Source organism: Morus notabilis, unplaced genomic scaffold, assembly GCF_000414095.1.
Source record: "Morus notabilis unplaced genomic scaffold, ASM41409v2 Scaffold848, whole genome shotgun sequence".
Taxonomy (NCBI): domain Eukaryota; kingdom Viridiplantae; phylum Streptophyta; class Magnoliopsida; order Rosales; family Moraceae; genus Morus; species Morus notabilis.
Window position 1 is genome coordinate 356550 of NW_010367943.1, and position 25891 is coordinate 382440.

Genomic DNA, 25891 nt, shown 5'->3' on the forward strand with positions numbered 1-25891 from the left:
TTAAAGCAGATGGATGTAAAAACTGCATTCTTGCATGGAGACCTGAATGAGGCCATTTATATGCTCCAACCCCCTGGTTTTGAGGTTAATGAAAAGAAAGATAATGTGTGCCTCCTAAGTAAGTCTTTGTGTGGATTGAAACAATCCCCAAGGCATGGTATAGAAGATTTGATGGCCATGTGACAAAGGCTGGTTTTGAAAGGAGTAGTTATGATTCATGTCTATACCACAAGAATGCAGGTTCCAGAAATTCAGTATTTCTTCTACTCTATGTGGATGATATGCTGATTACAGAAGAAGACTTGAATGACATAAACGAAGTCAAGAAGATGTTGAGTGTAGAGTTTGATATGAAAGACTTGGGACATGCTAAGAAGATTTTAGGCATTGACATCAAAAGAGATAGAAAGGAATGTTATGATTGTCTTAAGAAAAGTACCTGAGAAAGGTTGTAAAGAAATTTTCCATGGATCAAGCAAAGAAGGTCATTGTCCCACTTGCAGGCCACTTTAAGCTATCTGCAGAACAGTCACCATCAGCTGAGAAAGAGAAGTTATAAATGGAAAAAGTACCATACTCAAGTGCTGTAGGCTCACTAATGTATGCAATAATTTGCACTACGCCTAATCTTGCCTATGCAGTGAGCATACTTAGTAAGTATATGGCTAATCCAGGTCAAGAGCATTGGTCTTCCATGAAGTGGATGCTCAGATATGTGAATAGTACTTTGAGTTATGGACTGATCTACAAGCAAAGGTCATCTCACCTCAGCTTAGAAGGGTATGTAGACTCAAACTACACTGGTGACAGAGATAAAAGAAGATCTACTTCAGTCTTCATGATGCCGCTAGGAGGAAATTGCATAAATTGGAAGGCTCAGTTACAGCCAGTGGTTGCCCTCTCAAGTGCTGAGGCAAAATACATGGCTGTAACTGAAGGGTTTAAGGAAGCTATGTGGCTACATAGACTTCTAAGAGAACTGAAAATGTTGAAAGAAAATGCCATCATCTACTCAGATAGTCAATCTGCAATTCACTTGAGTAAGAATCCAGTCTACCATGAAAAGTCTAAACAAATTGAGGTTAGACACCATTTCATCCGGGAGAAAATTGAAGAAGGGATAGTAGGACTGGAAAAAATGGATACAGAAAAAAACCCCTCTGATATGGCGACAAAGGTGATGCCAGCTAGCAAACTCCAGAAATGTCTGGAGTTGCTTAGCGTTGGAAAAACGTAGATCAGAAGGGTGGAGTAATGATTCCACAAGGAAGCTTCAAGTTTACTTCAGAGATTAAGGTGGAGTTTGTGAGGAATAATCTCTGAACTAAACTCATGATTAATAACAAGAAGAAGAAAAGAACATAAATGACATTTTGTTTATGTCTGGTGAAGAGTAATACTGTAAGTCATTTATTCTGGAAGCAGTGAATCAAAACACAGCGTTTTGTTAATGCTGAGTTAGAGCAAGCAGCTGAGCAACACGTGGCTATAGAGTCGGTGTTGTGTTATCATCTTCTAAACGAGTGTATATATATATATATGTAATATACAGGTTGTTCTAGTGCTCGAGAGTTTTGGGGATCTTAGTTTTACCCTAATTTCAGATAGAGAAATCTAGAGAGAGAGACAGTACAATTCGGTGAGAGAAAATCAGTAAATAGAGTTTTACTCTGAGTTTGTCTTGTAAAACACTGTGAGATTTTCTTGGGTATTTGGGATTTCTCTGTTCAAGAGTGTAATCGTGAGATTTGAAATGTACTCTTTTTCTTGATAGTGGAACAACTCTTATGGAGGAGCTCAACAGGACGTAGGTCAAACATTTTGGCCGAACCTGTATAAATCCTGGTGTTGTGTGTTCTTGTTTACTGTTTTGTTCTTTGTTGATTTTTTGCGCTTTGGTGTTAGATTCGTTCTAACATTGTGAGTATTTGTTGTGGATCGGCTCAGCATCGTAAACATATGTTTGGATAGGCATCATTGAAGTTGCCACAACAACAATCAAAGTTATTTTTTTGTCGCTTACCCGTAATGTTTAGTTCATGGTGTTTTTTGTTTGTTTTTTTTTTTTTTTTTTTTTTTTTTTTTTTTGTTTTTTTTTTTTTATGTTATTGATTAACTTTTATCTCTTATAAATTATATTTGATTTATTCATTTTTTTAGTATACTAGTGAGGTTTATCAATGATTAACTTTGATAAATCAGATTTAATTAATTCAAGTTTATCAGTAATTAATGTAAGTTAATCAATAACTAACCTCAATTAATTGGTGATTAATTATATCTGGTTTAGGGTTAAATTTGTCTTTTTATTCTTTGAAAGTAGTATGTTTCAAACTTTCTCATAAAAGTAGTATAATTAGATAGTAGTATTGCAAAAGAGGTATTATCAAATTCACCTAATATATACCGGAGTTTGATTAAGATTTAAAATCTTCATTACAACATGTTTGTAAGTGTTGTGTGGGAAAATGTGACGGACACATAGATGAACGATAATGCGACACATGGCCTTGACTACTCCCCACCAAGCAAAAACCCTCGACGTCTACGGACCCCTCTTATTCCACTGGAAAGCCCAAAGCACGAAGTCCAAATTAGGGCGACGATCCCTTATGGCGTCGACAGATCGCGCCGTCAAGATTGAGGCACGAAGATCCCTCGACCGCAGAAAGGACCGCCAAAGAGGGCGATTGGGCTAAGCAGCGCTGACGACGAGGGGAACGTTCTTTAGAGGACGTGACGGGTTGCGTACAAAAGTGGAAGACGTCTACAAGCATTAATTGTAAGCTCTCACACCGCCCCACAGGGGACAGAAAAGTATTACGGAGAAGCACATAGCCGTAATAGGAGACTAATTGGCTGAGTGAACAGTGCTGATTAGTGGGCTACGTCTGGGCCTACCAAGGAAGAGCACTTGAGTGCTTCCACCTATGAAGGAAACCCCCTAAGCGAAGGAAGCCCAGTATAAAAGGAGGAAGATCTCCAATAAGGAAGGGGTTCAGAAATTTCAGCAAAGAGAAAAGAGATTTAATGAGAGCAATTGCTGTAAATCGTTATCTTCTCAAAAGAAATACAAAATCACAGTGGATGTAACTCTCATTTTATAGAGTGAACCACTATAAAATTCCTTGTGTCGTTTGTCTATGCATGATTTAGTTAACACACAAACACACATATTCAACAAATCCTCATACGTTAACTACACACTAGCCGGTAATCCAAAGGGAAACCAAGAGGTAACCCGGCCGGTTTTTATTGGCGAAATTTGACCGTCAACAGTAAGTTAAGTGAATATTTTAACATTGTTATTACTTCATTGAGCTCTTTTAAAATATGCTTACAAACACGGATAAAAAAAAGGCACAATTTTGTGGTTGAGGCATAATTTAACGATAAATGCACACATTATTCCACCATAAAATTATAGAGCGAATATTCCCACCCCAAGTTTAAAAAAAAAAAGCCACAAGGAGAAACAACTAAGCAAAGGGAAACACGGGAAATTGTAACATATAATCCATTTTGTAAAATCATTCATAGTAAATCACATAATTTAAAATTTCAATACATGATGTTCTAATTCTACTCTTATACAAATTTTATGTGATAAATGTTTCATTTACCAAAAATTATTTTTTTAAACTTTATATTTTAGCCCTTAAATTCTTTAAAATTATATTTTGACCTTTCAATTTTTAAGAAAATTACATTTTGACACAAATTTTAAAAGTGTTTTTGCATATACACCCGTAGTAAATGAATGATTTACCAGTTAAATTCCCCATTTACAAGTAATTCTTGTGATCCTTTATTTACAAGGCAATAGTTAGTTTACTTGGTAAATCCTTTATTTACAAGCTAAAAAAACAAAATTTGATTTTCCTAAATAAAAGATCTGCCATTTAAGTATTGGTCAATTCTTTATTTACTAGCTAATTAGCCTCATTGTTTGTTCATGTGGAAAAAACCGTCTGAATTTTTAACTTTATTTTTAATTAACCAACATTGTAATAAATTTTAAAGTTTAAAAGAGGTGAATTGTCAAAATTAAAAGTTAAGGGATGAATTTGCCAAACTCGTAAAATTGTGGGGTTTTTGTACAAAAAAGCTTTTGAAAATTATATTTAAGCCTGCTAAATTTTTGAATAATAAATTTTTATAGTTTTGATAGTTTGGAAGGTATTCTTTTAACTCAAGTTAAGAATTTGAGTTATATATATATATATATAAGAGAAAAATATTATAATAAAAAGGTTGAGTTTAAATTTTTGAGAGAAAATACTGTTATTCAAGCTTATTGTGCTATTTACTAATACACTTGGGTTGAGAAGAGACATTTCAAGGCCCAAAAGGCTATTGATGTTATTTGGGCTTAGGCCTTTTATTCCCATTACAAATGGGCTCAGACAGGACATCTTCTTTGGCCCAATAAACACAACAGCCCATGGGCCCAAAAAAGAGAGAGAACAAAAAAGAAGAGGAGAAAAAAAGAAAGAAAAAGAACTTGTCACACAAGTCAGGCCTAAACGAAAAGAAAAGAAGAGGAAGTAAAAAACCCCACCTTCCTCGGCTTCCCACTCTTCTCTCTCGGACTCTGCATATTTCCATTTACTTGCTACGATCAATCTTTGCATTTTGATTGGAAAACAGTCATGAATATGGATCTGAAGAAGGATCTAGACGCTCCTCACTCCATGGGAACCACCATCATCGGCGTCACTTACAACGGCGGCGTCGTTCTCGGAGCCGACTCTCGCACTAGCACCGGTTCTCTCTCTTTCTCTCTCTCTCTCTCTCTCCTAATCTTATTCTCTTTTTTAATTGTTCATTCAAAATCATAAACAAAGTCAATTGCAATCATTTTCCTTTTCGCCTCTTTTCTCTTCTTATTGTTACGTGCCCTACAACAAAAAAAATCGAAATTTTATTCCAAATTTTGAGCATTTCAAATGGTAATTTTGTGACTGATTATGTGCATTTGATAGGTGTTTATGTTGCTAATCGTGCTTCGGATAAGATTACCCAGCTCACCGATAATGTCTACGTCTGTCGCTCTGGATCGGTATTAATCCTTATATCTCCTATTTTATTATGTTGCTTTTTTTTTTTATGGAATTATTCTCGTCATTTTAGAATTATAGCTCGTAGAATTTCAATTTTTCAGTCTAGATAGCAGATAGAAGAGATTCTTTGCATTTCTTTGTTAGTGAGGAAATGTGTTGTAATCGTCAATGACATGGCATGTCCATGGTGGTGTTACATTAAGGGGAAATTTTTGTAATTTATGATCATTTTCTTGCTTGATTTAGCTTTATGAGCTATTTATAATGTTATTTGTTACGTTTATGATTCTGAGGATTTGTGCATTTGCAGGCCGCTGATTCTCAGATTGTTTCGGACTATGTTCGTTATTTCCTTCACCAGCACACGTAAGTTAATTAAACTGCTGTTTGGATTTTTAGATCTTTTGTTAATACACCGGAAGCAATAGTAGTTGGTCTTGGTTGTTTATTGGGTCTAAATTCATGTTACTCACGGTTTACTAGTTTTATGCATTGATGCCCACTTTATATTTAAACCCTTGTGAACAGGATACAGCAAGGTCAGCCTGCAACCGTCAAAGTTGCCGCAAACCTCGTCAGGCTTTTGTCTTACAATAACAAGGTTTGGATTGTTACTCAAGCTCTATGCTTGTGTTAGTATACATTTTTGTTGGAGGTTTAAACAGATATAGGAGATATCAGTTTTAGCACTTCAGAATTAAGTGAGTTCAGTGTTGTTATTTCAACATTTAATTGGAAAGTTGTTCGTTTATTTGTACTTTTGGATTCTGAAACAATTTTCATTTTCATGGCAAGCGATGATAGTATTTAGGAGTTAGGATTACTGTGTACATATACTCTCTTTATGAGTAATCTCGGGTTTTGCGTTGCTTCGAGTCTGAATTTTCTTATGCTCCTTTGTGCTGTATCACGTAATTCCTGGGACCAGCATTTAGTGTTTTGGTTAAAGTAGATTTTGGAGATGAAAATTTTGAGTTGGTATAGTTTTTGTGCTCCCCGCTATATTTTTTCCCCTTGTTTTCGTGGATTGATGGGGTCTTTAGATCATGTGTGCTCAATTGTTTCATGTCTTGTTTGTGTTGAAGCATATCTAGTTCATCTATGTTTATAGTTCACCATAATTTTTTTTTTACTTGGCAGGATATTTTACAAACTGGTATGATAGTTGGTGGGTGGGACAAGTACGAAGGCGGTAAAATATATGGAATTCCACTTGGTGGAACAATTATAGAGCAGCCATTTTCTATTGGGGGTATGTTATTCTTGTCTAAACTAATTAAGCTCACCTTTCAACTTTAGATATCAAGTTGCCATTAAAATATATATGCTATATAGAATACTTCCCTCGGGCCTTTCTAGGTCAGTAACGTGTCATTGTGGACCTACCTAAACTCTATTGGTAATCTAGTGGTAATCTTGAAGTTGGATTTGACTTGTCTTGTTAATTGGTTTTGTTTGAATGAGCCTCAAATAGATGTGGAGCATTCATTCACGAGTTCATAAATAGCAGGGTTTAGTATCGTGTCCTGATAGTGGGAAGGATGGTCGACTACACTCTTGTTGATATTAACACAGTTTTGTAATGTGTATAACTGTTTCAAAGTTCAGTTGGCGAATGTGACTGAAAATGGCTCATGTTTAACGATTTTGTTACTTCAGGATCTGGCTCCAGTTATTTGTATGGTTTCTTTGACCAAGCATGGAAAGAAGGAATGACCAAGGATGAAGCTGAGGTATGTATTCCTTGTTATATGTGAATGCAAGAATCAGTAGCAGCCTTGAATGGATTGGGTTTTAGGTCTCCTATTTTTTTCATGGGAATTGTTCATATTAGAAGCCATACATGCGAGAAGAAAAAAAGGACCCAAAAAAAAAAAAAAAGTCAGTAGAGAAGAGAACTTGTTATTTCACTGTTTCCCTTTCCGCTAACAGCTCTTTGATATTCTCCTGCAGCAACTAGTTGTGAAGGCAGTTTCCCTTGCCATAGCCCGTGACGGTGCCAGTGGAGGTGTTGTTCGCACCGTTATTGTAAGATGTTCTCAATTTCATTGATTGCCACTGTGTAATTTATTGCAGATTTTCTCACACATACCAACAAATTGGCTGAAATCCTTGGTCTTTGTTGTGTGTTTGCAGATAAATTCTGAGGGAGTGACTAGAAACTTCTACCCAGGAGACAAACTTCCACTGTGGCATGAGGAGCTGGAGCCACAGAACTCGCTGCTGGACATACTCAACGCTTCCAGCCCTGAGCCGATGAACATACAATGATGATGTTCCAATCGTTTAGCTACAGTTGCTATTGTTTTCTTTCTCTGCAAAACATGTTTGGATTATGAGAACCTCTTTGCCCTGGAAAAATTCTTGTATTTGTGATTTAGATTATGCATGTTTCTTCAATTTACAGGAGTTTTTAACTTCAAAACCATACCTTTGGGCAGCGTTCCTATATGCTAGTTTTCTGCTTCTTATCGTTTGGCATACTGGAAGAGTGAGATGAAATTGGAAACGATGAATGGTAAAACCAAGAGCAAATGGATCAAAAACAAATCTTAATAAGGAGAGATATTTAGCACATTGCAACGGTTAAGAGAGAAAATTCCAAGTCTTTATGCTATGATGAAATTCAAGAAAATTTTATGGTTATTGAATAATGTAACCTTAAGGATACCAATTTCTCATTAAAAAAAACGATGAAAATAGATGCTTGTTAGTTTTTTTTTTTTTTTTTTTAATGAGAAATTAGATGCTTGTAAGTTATAAGTTATAACGTGGCCATGGATTTTGCTTTTCTGATTATTTTAAGGGCGAAAGAAAAAAATAGGTCACGACTTAAGATGAATTAAAATTAATAGATCAATAATTTACATAAGTTAATAAATAAGCTAAATTATTATTTTTATTCATAATTTATCTGGTTATGAACCATAACTAAACAAGTTATTATCCATAAATCACGATTTTTATCTATAACTTGTCTGATTATGAACCATAATTTAATAAATTTATCCATAATTTATCTAATTATGAATCATAACTTAACAAATTATGACCTATTAATTTTTATAACTAAAAATTAACTTATATACTTCCTTAAACTTTTCATATCAATCTATTTTTTACTATTTTTGTTATTTTTAACCAAGGAAACGGGTTACGGAACTAAAACGACCATGATAAGCCTATTTTATTTTTTTATAAAAAAATAATAATAGACAATGATGAGCCTATAAAATATCTTATATAATAAATAAATTCCAATCGAAAGCGCAAGCCACCTGACAAATGCAAAAATATATAGCGGAGGATTGTCCATATTTTTGGGCATAAGATTTGGTAACCAAAAGTGAAAAGCACAAGAATATATATCATCATTTTTTCTGTCGCCTGAGAAAAGCAAACGGACGGAAAAGAGGAACCAAAAACAAAAAATGAGTGGAATTGGTGTAGGTGGTTCTCAGTCTCAGAGCCTTCACAATGTATTCGTCTACGGCAGCCTCTTGGCCGACGACGTCGTTCGTGTTCTCTTGAACCGTCTTCCTCTTTCATCCTTCGCCACCCTCAACTCCTTGTCAGTCTCTCTCATCATTAATTTGATATCTCTCTCTCTCTTATCCCTGTCATTTTCTGTTGATATCCGATACTGATTCCCCTATTTAATACTAATAAATCTTCTTTTTAGTATGTTTATTTTGCTGTTTTATTTCCCTTTGTCACGTTTTTATGTGAACTAATCGATTTGATTCTCTTCTTCTTATTATTATTGGTAGTGTTTGTTGTTGTTGCTTTTTTTTGTGTGGTTAAATTGCATGCTTAATTAATTGTTGTTGAGATTGATGAAATGGGAAGTTTTTTTCATTTGCAGTCATAGGTATAGCATCAAAGGACGTGTTTATCCCGCCATATTACCTGTGGAGAATAAGAGAGTCAATGGAAGGGTATCATCCTCTTTTATTCTTATTTTTGCCTGCCCAGCAATTAAGTTGTGCTTAATTATGACTAATTCTCTTATTTTTATACGGATCAATTTGGTTTTATGATTCGTGAAATTCGAATAATCAATCGAATTTTGCTAGTTATTTTTTATTCATGTTTTTGTCTGAAGAACCTCTACTTAATAGAACAGAAGTTGCAATTTTTTTACTGTTTTGTGTAAGAGCTAAGGGGTTCTGAAGTAGAAAAATCCTTTATTTTGAATCTTGGGAAACATTTTTCACATTCTTCCAGTGTGACTTAGTGGTGATGAATGTCTCAATTCCGATGGTGATTGACGGGAGTCTTTCACTTTGAGGCATTTAAGTTGACGAGTCTTTGATTGAATTTAGTAGTCTATTTACCTCAAAACTACACAGGAAACAAAACTTTGGGAAGCAAGAGATGAACAGTAATCACAATTCCAGTTCCAGATATTTGCTAGTTGTTCTATGTGCCTAATGTTAGAAGTAGAACCAAGTTGTCCAAGTAAATTTTGTAGTTTGCAGTTTTTTGACCATTAGTTTGAGCACTTGGGAGGTAGATGAAACTTATGAACTGATGGAAACCTCTAGATTATTGAAGGACAATTTACACACTCGGGGTGATTATTCGAGAAAATCACCGTCTCTCCTCTCAATACTACACAATCCAAAAGTCCCCAATCCCTAGGCACCCCTGCTTATTTATAGACTCTACTAACAAACCACAACTCTAACTAAATTCAGTTATTACAAGAATGCCGAACTTCCTCGACAAGACTCTCAAACAACCAAGCCTACTTATTCAAGTCCATGTCAGCCTTACTAATTAACTAACGCTTCAATCTCCTACCATACACCAACAATTCCCGGTTTCCATCATGAACCTTTTTTTTTTTTTTTTAATGGTAGTAGATGGGATTCCCTGGTGTATACTTTTTGCAGATGATATAGTTTTAGTTGATGAACATCGGGAGGGCATTAACCATAAGTTAGAACTATGGAGACAGACCCTTGAAACAAAGGAATTTAAGTAGAACGAAGACTAAGTACATACATTGTACGTTTAGTAATTTGAGAGATCCAGAGTTATGGAATTTCTTTGGATGGTGTGGTGATTGGGACTTCTAGGAAATTTAGGTACCTTGGGTCCATAGTGCAGTGTGAAGGGGATATAGATGAGGATATTGGACATAGGATTAAGGCGGGTGGGTTAAGTGGAAGAATGCCATGAGAGTTTTATGTGATGATAAGATGCCTATTAAGTTGAAAGGAAAATTCTATAGGACAGTAATTCGCCCAGCTTTGTTATATCGTAGTGACTGTTGGGCCATCAAAAGACAACAAATATACAAGATGAGTGTGGCGGAGATGCGTATGTTAAGATGGATGAGTGGCCATACGAGGATGGATCGTATACGGAATGAAGTTATTCGTAGTAAAGTAGGTGTAGCACCAATAGAAGATAAGGTGCGGGAAAACCATCTGAGGTGGTACGGGCATGTACAACGTAGATCGTTAGATGCACCTGTTCGTGCTTGGGAGAGCATCCAAATACCTAGTACTAGGAGAGTGAGGGGTAGACCAAGAATTACTTAGGCCGACGTAGTTAGACACGACTTTCAAGATCTAGGGCTTCAAGAGGGTCTCGTGTTTAATAGAACAGACTAGAAACGAGAAATCCATATAGCCGACCCTAATTAATTTGGGATTAAGGCTTGTATTTGTTGTTGTTGTTGTTGGTAGTTGAGTAGTCATCCTAGAAATGAGCTCGGGGTGTTTTGAGATTTGCAATTGATTTGTGCATCACTAAACAGACAACTATAACCCTCCAAAATGTATAATGTAGATCGTGTTTGCAATGAGTGAGAAACAAGAGTGATAAGTCGCACCATTTTGTTTTCCCTAAAAATTGTACATTTGATCTTCTCATTAAAAGAGTTCCCAGGTTTTGATGGGTATCACAGACCCCGAATTATATATCCTGGATACGTTTGAGGATGTTGAGTATGAAAGGCGCACCGTCGAGGTTTCACTGAAGGTAAGTGTTGTCAAATAGCATTTTCATTCAAGCTAGTAATGTCATTTGGAAAAAAAAAAAAAAAAAAAAGAGGACATAACAACACGGAGACTCATTTATTGAAAACCGTCCTTTCAGTGAATTCATCCTTCATTTTTCTTGATTGATGGAGAACTTTGGTGTTCTCATCTTTGACATGAAGATGCTTGACTATTAAATGGGTTTAGGAATGGTAGGCTCAAAAGAAATGACTTTTATGAGCTTTATCCAAAAAAGTAAGGACAATGCATGTATGAGCTAGGAGATAAATTGTCTTAGAATGGGGTAATATCTTCCCATTTAGTTCTTTGAAAAAGTTTGTAAACAAATGTTCACGTCGAATTTTTTAAAGAGATAAATGATGAAGAGTTACAATTTCTTTGCAGGATAGTTCTGAGAATTTACTAGCTCACGCTTACGTCTGGAGCAACAAAGATGATCCCAATTTATATGGAGAATGGGATTTTGAGGTAGATTTTTCCATCCCTTCTCCATTTGGTCTGTGTTATTTTCCATCTCGGGGCTTGAAATTTTGCCATGTCTGATTTATATTACTAAATGTTAACAGTCTATAAATACTTCTATTTTCCTGAACAAGGCTGTATAGTAGATACTTTTCAGTTCTACTTGTAACACTTTTATCTAACAACTTCTCAATATATCAGGTTTTTTTTTTTTTTTTCTTTGGCCTTTTCATTTATCTTTTTATCACTGGCAAATTTCTAGGAATGGAAGCGGCTACACATGAATGATTTTGTGAAAATGACAATGGAATTTATGGAAGAGTTGGACCTGGCTGAGTCAAAGACAAGAGTAGCCACCTATGAATCCTTCTTTCAGCAGAATGGTGATAACCATCCTGCGTCGTAAGTTTATTCGATTATGTATATCATGGTCCGCCTACAGTTTACACATTATTATTTAGTATTTGTGACTCATTATCTCAATTGCGAGACTATAAGAATTAATAAGAATAAATTATACGTAGAATAAATTCTATTAAGAAAAAGAAATTATAAGTAGAATAATTAATGACAAGAATCTTCATTTTCTTTTGTTTCTTTGTAAGAGACGCGATGGCTGCTGTATGATTTTTTCCAACTCTGCAGTCTGCACTTAAAAAACTTAAAGATGTAAAAATGAAAAAGGTTTCATTATTATCCTGATTTTTCACTCCAATTTCATGTTACATTCTAATCCCTAAACTCCATCTTAAATTACAAAAGTTGTAGTTAGTTTTCAGCTTGATATTATTATTATTATTGTTATTATTATTAATAATGCTCCATATAAGAGAGAGAGAGAGAGAGAGAGAGAGAGAGAGAGAGAGAGAGAGGAGTGTTTTGGTCGGAGCTCTAACATCACTGTTGGGCAGTAGCCCCCAAGCTCCCAGCCTTGTTGTGTTTTGTTCAACGCGCTTTGTAGCAATGAGGACGAAATGGTGGTCGGATTGTTTTTGTTGTTTTCGAGGCATAGGTGTTGAATCTGCGACGAAATGGGGTGGGGGTTCTGCTCACTGCTGGCTTTTTCTTTTTTCTTTTTGGGCGGCATTCTAAGAGCGTCCTGCTCTCTTGAAGTCCATCTCAGATGGTGCGGCCCATTTGATGGTTTGAAAGTGCATAATAAGCAGTTGTATCAGGGTGCATACGTGGTGCTTTGTCCTTAATTCAGTGCACGACAAGCATTTAAAGTTCTCTCTACTGGAAGCTTTGACACCGCTATTTGTGATTGTTTTTTTTTCCTTTTTCTGTTTTGTTTGCTTAGGCTTTGTAATAACGTTAGTTTTTATCCCGATTTCTTTCTCTTTGTTTTGTATTTTTAGTTGTGTTTTCCATCCGCACAATTTGTTTTCTAGCATTTTTGGGTGGACTTAGTGCTATGAGATTTTCAACATCAATTAATCAGATATTTCTTTCAATTGTATGGACTATGTTAAATAGCCACCATGCGTGTCCTCGAATTTTAACGTACTATTGTGAAATCCAATACACACTATCCAAAGTGTTTCATTCAAGTGGAACCGGTTATTTATTGGTGTCATCTTTCCTGTTATAGGAGGCTATTAGGGTGTTTGAATTACCATTTCATGAAAAGAAAAATTGCCTATTTTCAGCGATGCTTCTACCTGTTCACACAAGTAAACACTCTACTGCACAAGAACGGAGACGACAAGTCGTTTTTATTAATAAATGCAACTTATTGGTATTCTTTTAAATTACCCTCTTGTCCCAACAATATTATACGGGAGAAAGTTTTCTCAAAAGTCAAGACTAAGAGGTCCCTCTAATCATATTTGTATAAATGCTAGTTCATTTCTTATCAAATCTCAAATTAATTTTGCCTGAGAGCTGCAACGACGTATTTTCAGATATCCAAACGTCCCAGCACCTGGTGATGAACCCTCAAAGATAAACGGCAAATAGCCCGTGGCAGCTTTGTATCTCTGCTGAACCTGAACAATCATAAAACAACATAGCTAACTCTTAGAGCGAATAAAAGCTATCAATCTCTTTTCCCCTTTTCTGGGATGGTAGAAAGATTGAAAAGAACAGAAGAAATATTCTAATATATGGCTAATACGATGAGATAAACCACTGTAAATATAATTAGATAAACAGACCATTTGTATTGATAAAAATTACCTCAAGAATTTGTTGGCTGGTTTGTAATGAATTCCTGCCAATTACACAAACTGTTCCACCTGAACCTCCGCCTGTTATCTTGGCTCCAAATAATGTCCCATCATCAGATTTAGATAATTTACTGTGCTGAATTTCCTGTACCAATTGTATAAGCCTATCCGTTCCATCAGATCCCAGTCCACAAGCACTGTAGCTATAGTGGCACTGCCAAAACAAAAACAAGAGATCTATTTTATTTTTCCCTGAACAAGAGGGGAAAAAAAAAGAAAAAGAAAAAGATAAAAGAGGCCAGCAACCAGGTTCACTGCCGACCAAACCTGACTCAAACCAAGTAGTATTAGTCAAATGAGTTCAAGTAGATTCAAGCTCGTTTAAACTTTTTTTTTCCCTAATAAGAAACGAATAATCAGCTACGAATAATCAAGCTACTCTTATTGACTTCTCAAGTAAGACCTTTCTATTGCTTGGGACCCAAGAAAATCACCAACTATTCTAAACCTAAGAGGATATTCAGATTTCTTGGGGGAACGAAAACGAGCACACAACTTGCCCACGCCTGCATTAATTGTCACCTAGACGAAAAAAGCAAATTGCTGCTTATCAGTTGACTGCGCGTCAACTGTAGCAGCAGAATCGAATGGAAAAGAGAACCCGTTTTACTGCATAAAATCAAAAGTAACTAAGATCAAACACTTTGTATGGAAGAAAGTTTGATGCAATATGCTGAACTAATTTAGTTCTAATCCAAAATTATGTCACTTGTAGTTTAAATTATGAGATCACACGCTCAAATACATAAGGGTACAGAACGGCTTTCACATGCACCATGATTCCCCCAACTTAACTTCTTATAACTTCTTGGTATTATTTTCAAAGATGCCTACATAGCATGTACGTAAACGTAGAGTAGTCTAAATTCAAAAATCAAGACAATTTCCACGTACCTGATACAACAATTCTCCAAGAGCTGAAAGTTGCTCGTATGATGTTGCAGATGTTAGCAATGCTTTAAAGGCCTATAATAGAGCAATTGGGAGAGGGACACATGAAAAATTAGCTAAACATCTATAGAAGTTCATGATAATAATAAGATACGTCAAATGAACAAAAAACAATGCTTGGACATGTAGCTTAGCAATATTGCTTTTGGGCTAGGGTTTATACATGACCTCTTTTTTTTTTTTCTTGAAATAGAAATGACCTACAGATACATAAATGCAAATATTTTCCCCAACACCAGCACACAAGACTAATTATGCCGCATAGAATATCTTGAGCTACGGACTCAATCCAGATTAGGTTCTTCAGTTTAAGCTATAATATTCTTCATAACCTATATGGCTATATCCTTAATTCATAAAATAATTTATTCTAAGAAATCAAGTAGAAGAGCAAGAAACATAAATAAATCAATCAATAAAAAAAAAAAGTAACTTCAATTTCATTTCACCTCATCAAACAACTTAGCAAGATCTAGAAGTTTATACAATAATCAGTGATATAGCAAGATCAGAAATGTAACATATATATGCCACATCTGGAAAGGTGAAAATAGAAATAGGCTAATTTCATTTGACTTAGAAGCATATCAAGATCAAATCTCGTTAACATATCAATGAACCTCTATCATGTGCCCGGATTCTCAAGTAAAAGGAGTGGAAGTAGCTTAAATTGGGAACAATCAATTTGAATCGTATTAGCACACTCTTTTACCAATCACACACACCCCCGCATAAATATGCAAATATTCAAGTACAAAAAATAAAAACTAAATATAAATAAATAAATTTACATATTCTAGGAATGTGCAGTTCATTGATTGCTGCATAAGAACACTTAATTAAATTTGAACTCTAACCTTGACCCGGAAATTTTCATATATAGGATGTCTAGCAGGTGCTCTCAATACATAATTACGCTTTGGATCGATTACTGTGACTAGATCATTGTGGTCCGTATATTTCTCCTTGAATGTCTCACCAAGCATGGATTCTGGAAGCATCTTAGCATAAACAGCCTCATATCTGCATGCCATGAAAAAAGCAATAAAGGGTTATTTCATTTCCAACTCTGTGAATCAAATTAATCATACCAAAAGTGCATCATCCGATAAATAGGATGATTATAAGTAACAAAATGGCACCTTAAGATGAAAAAATATGAGGAAAAAAAAAACACCTGCAAATGATCTTACCTGTGAGGTGACAAGTTGCATAAGTAATCTAATGAGGCTTCAGCTTTCAGTAGTTCAATACCATCATCCTCGAACTCATCAAGGTTAAACCCATTTGCATCTGGCAACGATCGAGACAAGATAGAAGATGCTATTGACTTTATCATCTTTCGACCCATGAAGGCAGCTATTCTTACGGATCCATAATCAGCACCTCCAACACTGCCAAAAAAAAAAAAAAAAAGAAAGCCCTTATTAACACCCATGTATCCCGTTGTTTTCTTGAGACCTACACAGGATCTCAAGGTAGTAAAGACTTCCATGAAAATAAAGCAAAACCATAGATGTCACTTGACATTAAGGGGGAAAAACGGTTGGCTAACATATGATGAGGACAATAAAACAAGAATACTTTCCCTTCTACCTGTGTCTTATCCCTGAATCAATTCCCCAAAATCTTATGTGGCCAGGAATTTCTACAAGCCCAATCACCTCAGCAGGCTGCAAAATGGGTAAATTACACATCAAAATGTAACTTATCTCTTGACCAGGAAAACAAAGCATGAAGGTTCTTTTGTTGCTTGTCTACCTGACAAACCATTGCAAGAAGTTTGTTGGCTTCACCACAGGCTGAAGTCATCTGGTCCATAACACCGCAGGGAGCTCCAACAATATGATTCTCCACCTAATGACCAATTTGGAATAGTATTTTACAAGTCTTACAAGGGACATCAAATAAAATCTCAAGAATTTGGGAAAGATAGTTCGTCAAAATACTGTTCTAAACATCAAACCTTTTGGCAAAGTAAAGCAAGATCTCTTGGACTAATGGTTAATCCTGCAAGGTACAGAAGAAGGTTTAAATCATCTTTTCTATGCAACATGGGTGATGCAAACTAGGGCCGGCAATATGGGTCACGACACGACTCGAAAACGACACGAATTTTGCGGGTTAGGGTTGAGAAAAAAGAGGTTCGGGTCAGAATTGGGTCGACCTAAACTTGACACAAAAAATACGGGTCAATTTCGGGTTGGCCCCGCCTAACCCGAACACGACACGAAACTCGTAAAAAACTAAAAAATACATATATTTTTCATTTCATATTTTAAATTTTATTATGAACTTGTGATATCATGATAGTTATACTCAAAATCTTATACTATTATTTGCTTAAGTTCAATGGATGTTGTTGTAATTTAGTGTGTTATGAATTTTAAGTTATTTCTAATATGTAAAAAACTAAATAAAAGTATACAATTTTCGTGTCAATTTCGGGTTCACGGGTCAATTTCGTGTCACGGGTCATTTTCGGGTCGTGTCGTGTCAGCTCGTAAAGTGGTCGTGTCGTGTTCGTATTGCGGTTTTTAAAAAATTTCGTGTCACGGGTCGTGTTCGGGTTGACTGCAAATTTTAAAAAAACGATCAAAACACGACACGAACACGACATGTGACACGAATTGCCATCCCTAATGCAAACAATGAGTAGGCAATAGCAAAATGCAATAAATCTAGCAGCAGTGCAACACTTTAACAACAGATATCCTGTTCATAGGACAAATTGTTTAGTTAGCAAGTTAAGGAACTACTGCTCTTGATTTTAAAATTTAGGGACTAAAACGAGACTTTTCTATAGTTTAGGGATTAAAACAAGAGTTTTCCCGCAGTTAAGACTGGAAAAGCGAGTATCTCACTGTTTTAGGCAGAATATGTCCATGAACACACTTAATTATAAAAGAAAAATAGGTTCTACTCTTCATCCATATTTAATATCTGGCAGCCCTATAATATCAGTTGTTTCCCGCCAGGCAAGGGATGTTGAGTATTTAAGTCTACTTAAAAGACTGATATTAAGTTGAAGTAGAACCCATCAAAGACTGATACTCATTTTTCTATGAAACAGGTATGACCTCAAGAATATCTTGGATGTGGGCCATGTGGCTAACAACTAACAAGTAATTTGGATACGAACAAATTCTAGAATTGGAAATAGAACAAAAAGCTTACCGTGAGCGGCAGCAATAGCAGACATGGTAGCAACCTCCACAGCGGCAGAAGACGATACACCTTTACCTTCTGGGACTGTAGAAGAAACCTGTATGTAATATTCGGACATTAAAAAATGGCTTGTAAGTGCACCCCTCAACTATTTAAATGATCAGCAGCGTAAAGCACTGGTTCCTAAAGAACAACAACCTTATAAAAAAGAAAACTTTCATTAGCAAGGCAGTGAGAAAATCTGATCATGTTTAACTTTTTTTTTTTTCCACTGTGTGCATAAATATAAGTAGGGAGAATGAAGTAAATAACAGATTTATAATAAATAATTAAAGTAAATAGCATATTTTAAAACTATTTTAAGTAAATACCAATTTACTGTGTAATTGTTCTTCTTATGACTAGTAAAAAGATTTTTTTCCATGTAAATTTTCTTTTTATCACTGGTAAAAGATTTTTTTTCCACGTAAATAAAGATTTTTTTACCACGTAAGTTATTTTTTACCAGTCGTAAATGAAAAATTTACATAATTAACTGCTATTTACTTCAAATAGTTTTAAAATCTGCTATTTACTTGATTTAGTTTCATAAATCTGCTATCTATTACAAATTCTGATATAATACTAAGCCCAACTTTGTAAAGGCCCAGTGGTGCACCTTAGTTTCTTACCACTAGTCCTCATGAAAAATGTGACAAAATCTTTAAAGTTTGGTAATTGTGGATCTCGTGTTCATATTCATGACAAATTTTATCCACTTCTGATATAAAAATGACTTATCAAAAAGACCATAATTTGTCCGACCACCTTAAAAACTTAGTCTTCGGAGAGAGATATATCAACTTTTTTGTATAAGACAACAAAATACTAGTGGACAACATTATTATTGAACATTACTTATAAACCTATTAGCAGAGAACATAGAGTAAAATAGGCATTTGTAACTAGCAAGAACAAAAGTTATTTAGGTAGTAATTTAACGATGTACCTAATTTGGAAAAGGTAAGGGAAACTTACCAAAATGCTGATACTGTCCTCGAAACGAACACCTAATTCTGTCATTAAAACCAGAATTGCACCAGCAACATATGCTGCCCACCTAACAACATACAAAACCTTGTAGGATACTAAGGTGTAAAGAGTAAAGATCCAGTTATACACAATAAAGAAAGAAAACTGACATACTTTTGGGACGGATCTTGGGCAAAGTATTTCTTTGCCTTGTCATATGATATCGGCTTCTCTCCATCCATAAAATCAAATAGATTCATGTCAAAGGTTGGTCCACGATTGCTCAACTCCGAACCATATGATACCTGAAGTAACACGATAAGGCAACGATATGAAACAAAAAAAGATGAGAAATAATGAGATAAACTAATCTAAATTATACATAAAATGAGAAAGTTTCACCATATCAAAGAGGAAGAAAATTGTCCTTTTCTTGTTGTAAAAACTTGAAGAAAAATAGTAAACTCTGAGTTTCATACTTACAATTTGCAGGACGGGTGTTGATCCTTGTCCCTTGGCTTGCTGCCGGGCCTGTGCATGCTTCCAAAGTCTATGTTTACTTGGATGATTCCTCTGGATAGCAACATGGCAGGCTTCTCTGATTGGCATCTGTCACAGAGAGAACAAGTACAGATTCAGCAAAAACAGGAACCATAATACCACTAAAAACAGAGCTGAGAACATTCAAACCAAACATATCTATTTCAGGCCAGGGCATTAAATTTGTGGCACCTGCAACACAAGGCTTCCTGAATAGTCAGCAATCCCTCCCATTACGTCTAAACGTCCAGGTGCTCTTGTCACAAATATTTCTTCCTGTACTCCCACCAAATGTGTTCATAAAATAAAATCAGCATGAAACAACTTTTTTGATAAAGCAGCACGAAACAACTTAAGATATCTTATAGATACGAAAGAATCCAAATATCTGCACACATGCATAGATATGTCAAGGAATGTCCACATGCACAAGCGCACATTAACATGTTCAAGTTGTATGATACATGAAACCATATCATCAGTCATACGATTGAATTATGTAATTTTCCCAAGATTAAGTGGCATTACAGAGTCACTAACTCATCAGGTTTGTCTTGATACAGAAATGGAGATCCTATCTAATTTTCCCAAGATAAAGTAGAGTCAATAAGTTATTAACTTATCAGATTTGGTTTGATTTAGAAAAGGAAATTGTTTGCAAGTCGTATTTCAATTGTGAAATCCTTTAAAGCAATGCTGTAATGCGGATCATCAAAAGTCCAAAAAGTCACTTGTGGACCAATATGTACTGACTTGATGGAATAAAACAACCAATTAATGAGAAGAATTATCTCTCTTGAGTGCAAAGACTAAAAAGAAAAGGTCATTGAATTTTAGTTAAAGTTGTTAGAGTCTTAGACCTCCCAATTAAAAACTCCAGCAGCAGCCTTGCGCTCCCGCAACTGGCGCTTCTCCGTGCTTTTCCCCGAGTCATAGTCAACATCTAGTTCTGCTAAGCTCTTTAAAAAAGTTAATGTATCTGGAAGACCCTGAGTATCTCCATGAAGAATCTCAAAGTCTTCTGTGCACCTGGAAAGAGAAGAAGAATGATGGTAAGAAAAGCATGCTGTTCAGTCTCTTATTAAAATAAGACTACTTTAAGAAAGTAAAATCTCACAAGTCCACTAAGGAACTTCTCTCGCTCATCTGGAAAGTGGGTGATCCGCTACCAAGGCCAAGTTCACTTTCAGCATTTGCATACCAATCCGGAATGCAAATATCTCGTCCAGGGACCCGTTGTAGTTGATACCCAAGAATAATGGCATCACGCAATCTTCTAGCACCACTAAGCTACATTGTAATAAAGTGAAACTTTCAATACGGGTATTAATATTCGTGCAATTGAGATATGTTAGTTTACCAATTCATCCCAAAAGCTTAAGCTGTTAAAGAGGTGGGCCAACAATAATTTTATACTATAACACTCCCCCTCACGTGTGGGCTGGACAATGGACAATCGTCTGGGTAAATTAATTGGAAAGCCCAACACGTGAATATTTAAGCCCGAGATATATTAAAGACTCAACACATTATGACAATTTAAATGGGGATAAAGAGTGCAATTATGGGGGTTTGAACTCAGGACCTCCCGCACTAATACCATGTTAGTTTACCAATCCATCCCAAAAGCTTAAGCTGTTAGGAGGTGGACCAACAATAGTTTTATACTTTAACAAGATATATGAATTATCTTTGCATAAGCTGCTCTTTATGGAAATTGTGAGTTTGTCACCCTTTTTCTTTTTTCTCATTTTCAGTGTCCGTGCTTGCTTTTTGCACAAGGATCTGGTTTATTTGAAACAATTTGTTCCCATCAAACCTTCAGATATTTTGCTCTTGGGATTTCAGGAACTAATAGTTTCATTAAAGGAGTTGCATATAACCTGAGCATATTGGTACATACGAAGCAGACGAATGTTCCAAGGAATTTTCTCCACTAAACTTGAAAATATTAACCAAAACCATGGTTTACCTTATCTGATGCATAATTTTTCCCAAAAGCTGTCTCCTGCAGTATTTGAGCTGCCACCTGTGATTTAAGATCTTATTACACCAGCAACAGTATTGCATGAATCAACTTACAAAGCTACCAAGAAAAAAAAAAGTCGCCACAAAACTAACAAATTTTCAAACTATTGCTCCTTAAAATTAGAAATAAATACAGTAACTACATGAACAGACTTTATGCACTATTGGTGCATTATAAAAATATAGATAACGTTTTTTGTTTGCTCCTGATAACAAGTTCAGGCTTCAGTCACAGAATGGTACACATGTTAGGCCACTGACTACCACAAAATCCTACTTTGTTAGGGAGAGGGGGGGAATCAAAAACAAAATGCAACCTTGCATTGTCTCAGCCCTGCCCAATTATCAAGTACCTTAAGCACACCTTTTTACGTGCAACAGTGACAAGAAGCCAGATTTACCAAGGAAGAAAAAAACCATTTAACATTCTTATCCATTTGGAATGAAACCATTAAAGCAATTACACTCAATACACAAGTGAACACACATCCGACTTATCCACTACCCAAAAGCAGGCTTCTCAATATACAAGTTAAATTGAATATTTTGAATGCTCCCACTCGGCTATAAATCTTCTACTAGAGTTTAGTATAGAATGAGCTATGTGAAATTCCACTAATTTCCTCAAATCTCTTCCTCCCATACATATCAAAGTCAATCTATGAGGAAGGATAGCTATATATCACTAATTAGTAACCAACCTGAAATAATTTAATCCGGCATATCTTTCCGAAAGATTATATGATTCTTCCCGTAAAAATACTAACTAGAAACACTGAACTAGACATAAAACTCCCAGAAAAGAAGAGGGTACCTCACCGCCATTGATGCCTCCTTCATAGCATGGTCTTAAAGTAAGTGCACGTTCAAGATAAGGTTTCCAGTGGCCAGTAAGTAAATCTCTCCTAATCATCTCAACACCAGCTTGATAAAACTGTCCAAATGATTACTGTATATAAGATTCTTAACAAGCATGTTGAAATAAAAATGAAAGAAAGTGAGGTGAAAACCAAACAGAAGAAACCTCTTCATCAAAGATCAGATTCAAGATCAGAGGTTCAAAGAAAGAGATTGAGAAGAAGATGATGGGGATAACTAAAACTAATACACAATAATGTACCTCAAGCATATTTCTCAAGAAAGGTTCTTCATTAAAGTAGTCTCTGCGCACAAACACAAAAGGTAGCTTGAATGCCAGCGACTCGCTCACAGTGCCATATCCAATTTTGCCTACAAGGGATACATTTGAATTTGATCATAATATGGATTGACCATATAGATCTCAATCCAGCTCATGCATATAAGATTCATTCCTACCTAGCATACAGTCAGATGCTGCTATAAGGTCAGGTGTATAAGCATCTTTTGCAAGCTTTATGAAATTTGGTGGAAGTTCTTGGCTTTCAGAAGCACCGCAAACCTGATTCAAGAAAGGAATTAGTACAAAAGGGCTAAACATAAGGGTGCAGTCTTTGTCAAGAAAGATGTAAAATATATGTTGTGAAAGATACCAGGCACAGCCAACCAGAAGGTAAAAACTCCTCCTTCAGTTTCCAGCCTGCTGGCTGCAAAATAGATAAAGGAATATATATGCACAATCAAGATAAACTGTAGCAAGTAAATAGCATCAGAGCCGTTTTGCTATGAGATTTTCAGGCATACAGTGACCAGAAAACTAATTTCCTAAAAACAAAGCTAATGATTCATTACCAGAACAGGTAATTTTTTTGTTTTACTGGAAGTAAAATTTGCTATCCCAACCATCCATCCAAGAGCGTTTCTATTTATGCATTCAACCTTTTGATGCCTAACTTGATCTCTGTACTAATGAAGGGCTCCTAAAGTCCAAGGGTCGTGATTCGTGAACCAGATGATGATGAAAATTAAAGGCATACAAGGACGTGAAAACATTATGCTAACCTGTCCACCAAAGTTCAGAATAGCTAGTTTCACATCCTCCCCAATGCCAAGTTCCTTCCTGACCTGTTAGAAGAAGAGTAATAATAAATATCACAAAGTGAATTAAGCAAAAGAAGGGGTTTGCTAAATTTGTGAGTTTCAAAACCTCTTTGCGGGATTTGTGCAATCTTCTTACAACAAGTGGTACATCAATAACATCGCGAAAAGCAGGCACTACAAGGAAGTATCAATTTAAAGAGAGAGTAGTTAAAACTCCATATAACACACAATGGTAACAAAATCATCATAAAGAGAAATTAATGTTCCAGGGATGTAACAAGAAACGTACTTGGGCAGTATCCTGGAAGGCGAATCAAGAACTCGCAATGAGAATAATCTTCGGCAATCTGCATTAAGTTTCAAGAGAGAACAGCGTTAGCATTGTTGGAAAACATAAGACATAAGAAGGAAACACTCAAGAACCTTAAAGAGCGTAGCTAACATAGAGAATATAATTGCCAATTACGACGACGAACACCACTTGAAGACAAACAAAGATTCAAGATAAAGAAAACAATATTACCTGCCAAACAATTGACCGATGATGATATCCAGCAGCCATGACATACTCTGCATAGATGAAGTCCCAACTGCAAATAAATAAATAAATAAATAAAAAGTAGTACAAACAAACAATGTTTTTAGAAGATCAAAACGTGATTTCTACTATATACCTAGTGCGAAACATGAACAAGTTAACCTGCCAATATCTTTTCTTTTCTTTTCTGCTTAGTAGAGACAATATTTTCTCATACGCATAACCTGAAATCCTTTAAGGTTCGTTTTTTTCAAGATAGAGAAATGCTGTAGGCGGACTTTTGCAGTCAATGAACACTAAAGTAAAACTATCAACTGACTTCAGGAATTTCTAAACCAAACACGACTTCTTTCATCAGTCGCTCGCACCCCACAACAAAATGGAGCAAAATAAAAACTACGACTAATCTATCATGTGAACACATCCTAGAGTCAGACAATAGTGGAAGGTTCCACATTGCCAACCATATTTAGTGATTCTTAAGCTATCTTGAAGCATGTCAAAGATAATGCAACTATGCAACCAGAAATACTATAAAAGTTCGTAAGAAACTAGTTGTTTAGGGGGAACATAGAATGGGAAAAAACAAATGAAGATAGGGTACCTGAAGTTGGTGACACAAACAGACCGAATTCCAGCGTCAGCTGCTGCACGGCACGCAACTGGAACAACATCCGAGACCTATTTTTTGTATCAGCACAATCAAATTAACCAACGGCCTTCATTTAATTTGAAAGGTATTTTAGCGTGAAAACTCAAGTTCATGGTCTTCCAATTTGACTTTTGACATGCTAAAAGTTAAGCAACATGCTTCTTGTTCAATCTATATTCCACTGAATTAGGCCGTTCAAATAAGATGAAAAAAAGTAAGTAAATACCACTAGGTCAGCTTTTATAGAGTTCAGCCACTGCACTTCTGTTGCTAAAATGGAAGCCCGAGGTGCCACAGCCGTCTCTGAATACTAGATACACCCAAATATAACACAAACTGTGGATCAAAAACATACCTTTTTCTTGGTACGGAATAAAAAACATAATTATCACCATAAACAAATTTACATCATTCACACAGATGCCAAAAAAAAAAAACAAAAACAAAACAAAAAAAAAGATACCAAATTTTGTGATATCAAATATATAATTATATACGCATAAAGCAGAATTCTTTTCTACAAAATTCAAACCAAAATGTCCCAATCATTTTTTAAAAAGTAAAATAAAAAGAAAACTTCTTCATTTTTTGTTATTTAACAAACCTTCTCCAAGGAAGCAAGGCGATCCACAGTCAAAGCGTCAGCCTGAACAGCTCCGCAGTCTAACAGAACCTAGTAATCACACAATTCCATCAATAACTACATCGGAATCCATTTTGCATAAAACTCGTAGCCCGTTCTCAGTAAACAAAATTCGAGTTCAAGAGTTTGACCTTGCGAATAAAGAGGCGAGGCGATTGTATCTCAGAAGTGAAAACGAAGTCCGGAGCGCCGGTGACGACGTGAACGTCATGGCCGGCCAGGATCAGGTGCCGAACCACCTGGATCACCACCATTCGAATTTCAATACCAAAAAAAAGCACAAATTCACCGGTTCCCATTCCGAAATCTTCACCGAAACAAATCAAAATAAGAAGAAAAATAAGAAGCTTACCTCAACGACGCGAGTGGCGTGGCCAAAGCCATGGCCGGTGACGTAGTAAGCGAAAACCAGATGGTTCCTCGACGACGAAACTCCGTCGCTCTCCGCCTCTATCCTCATTCTCAGACGGTTAATCTTCACCAATGTGATCGCAAAATCTTGCCCTAGCGACGAAGAAGAAGAAGATCCTCTGAGGAAGAAGAAGAAGAAGACGACGAAGATATAATTATATAACAAAGAGATTATCGTATCGCAGGTAGAGAAAAAAGTGCGGAGTCTTTAAACTGGTGATCT

General features: G+C 35.8%; 3 protein-coding genes across 3 annotated transcripts; 2 read left to right on the forward strand and 1 right to left on the reverse strand.

Moving 5' to 3' along the window:
• Positions 1–4493: 4493 nt before the first annotated feature.
• LOC21402795 (proteasome subunit beta type-6) lies at positions 4494–7491 on the forward strand. The gene is made up of 8 exons (XM_024175904.1): positions 4494–4767; positions 4986–5062; positions 5374–5429; positions 5592–5664; positions 6204–6315; positions 6723–6796; positions 7017–7091; positions 7200–7491. The coding sequence occupies exons 1-8, from the start codon at positions 4653–4655 to the stop codon at positions 7332–7334; spliced, it is 717 nt and encodes a 238-aa protein (XP_024031672.1). The 5' UTR covers positions 4494–4652; the 3' UTR covers positions 7335–7491.
• Positions 7492–8351: 860 nt separating this feature from the next.
• LOC21402797 (AIG2-like protein D) lies at positions 8352–12078 on the forward strand. The gene is made up of 5 exons (XM_024175909.1): positions 8352–8634; positions 8929–9001; positions 10965–11057; positions 11462–11545; positions 11802–12078. Exons 1-5 carry the CDS (start codon positions 8495–8497, stop codon positions 11943–11945), a joined length of 534 nt encoding a protein of 177 aa, XP_024031677.1. The 5' UTR covers positions 8352–8494; the 3' UTR covers positions 11946–12078.
• A 1166-nt stretch (positions 12079–13244) lies between these two features.
• Positions 13245–25853, reverse strand: LOC21402798 (L-arabinokinase). Its single transcript, XM_010113840.2, has 29 exons — positions 25610–25853; positions 25389–25496; positions 25219–25287; positions 24841–24924; positions 24567–24643; positions 23948–24014; positions 23714–23771; positions 23531–23598; positions 23386–23448; positions 22977–23030; positions 22783–22885; positions 22586–22695; positions 22280–22399; positions 21410–21466; positions 20555–20727; positions 20298–20466; positions 19630–19713; positions 19381–19506; positions 19072–19202; positions 18904–18985; positions 17896–17983; positions 16685–16728; positions 16480–16575; positions 16315–16391; positions 15912–16112; positions 15576–15741; positions 14662–14733; positions 13718–13921; positions 13245–13527 (listed from the first exon to the last, which is right to left on the reverse strand). The coding sequence occupies exons 1-29, from the start codon at positions 25715–25717 to the stop codon at positions 13402–13404; spliced, it is 2985 nt and encodes a 994-aa protein (XP_010112142.1). The 5' UTR covers positions 25718–25853; the 3' UTR covers positions 13245–13401.
• Between the last annotated feature and the right edge of the window lie 38 nt (positions 25854–25891).

Bases quoted from the DNA above. Each gene is read 5' to 3' on its own strand.
- LOC21402795 (XM_024175904.1), top strand. From the start codon at position 4,653: ATGAATATGGATCTGAAGAAGGATCTAGACGCTCCTCACTCCATGGGA. The intron at 5,063-5,373 runs GTATTAATCCTT...GTGCATTTGCAG, and splicing joins ACGTCTGTCGCTCTGGATCG to GCCGCTGATTCTCAGATTGT. The intron at 7,092-7,199 runs GTAAGATGTTCT...GTGTGTTTGCAG, and splicing joins GTGTTGTTCGCACCGTTATT to ATAAATTCTGAGGGAGTGAC.
- LOC21402798 (XM_010113840.2), bottom strand. From the start codon at position 25,717: ATGAGGATAGAGGCGGAGAGCGACGGAGTTTCGTCGTCGAGGAACCAT. The intron at 24,644-24,840 runs GTATTTACTTAC...TACAAAAAATAG, and splicing joins CTATAAAAGCTGACCTAGTG to GTCTCGGATGTTGTTCCAGT. The intron at 23,449-23,530 runs GTTTTGAAACTC...TTCTTCTAACAG, and splicing joins TGCACAAATCCCGCAAAGAG to GTCAGGAAGGAACTTGGCAT.
- LOC21402797 (XM_024175909.1), top strand. From the start codon at position 8,495: ATGAGTGGAATTGGTGTAGGTGGTTCTCAGTCTCAGAGCCTTCACAAT. The intron at 8,635-8,928 runs GTCAGTCTCTCT...TTTCATTTGCAG, and splicing joins TTCGCCACCCTCAACTCCTT to TCATAGGTATAGCATCAAAG. The intron at 11,546-11,801 runs GTAGATTTTTCC...GCAAATTTCTAG, and splicing joins ATGGAGAATGGGATTTTGAG to GAATGGAAGCGGCTACACAT.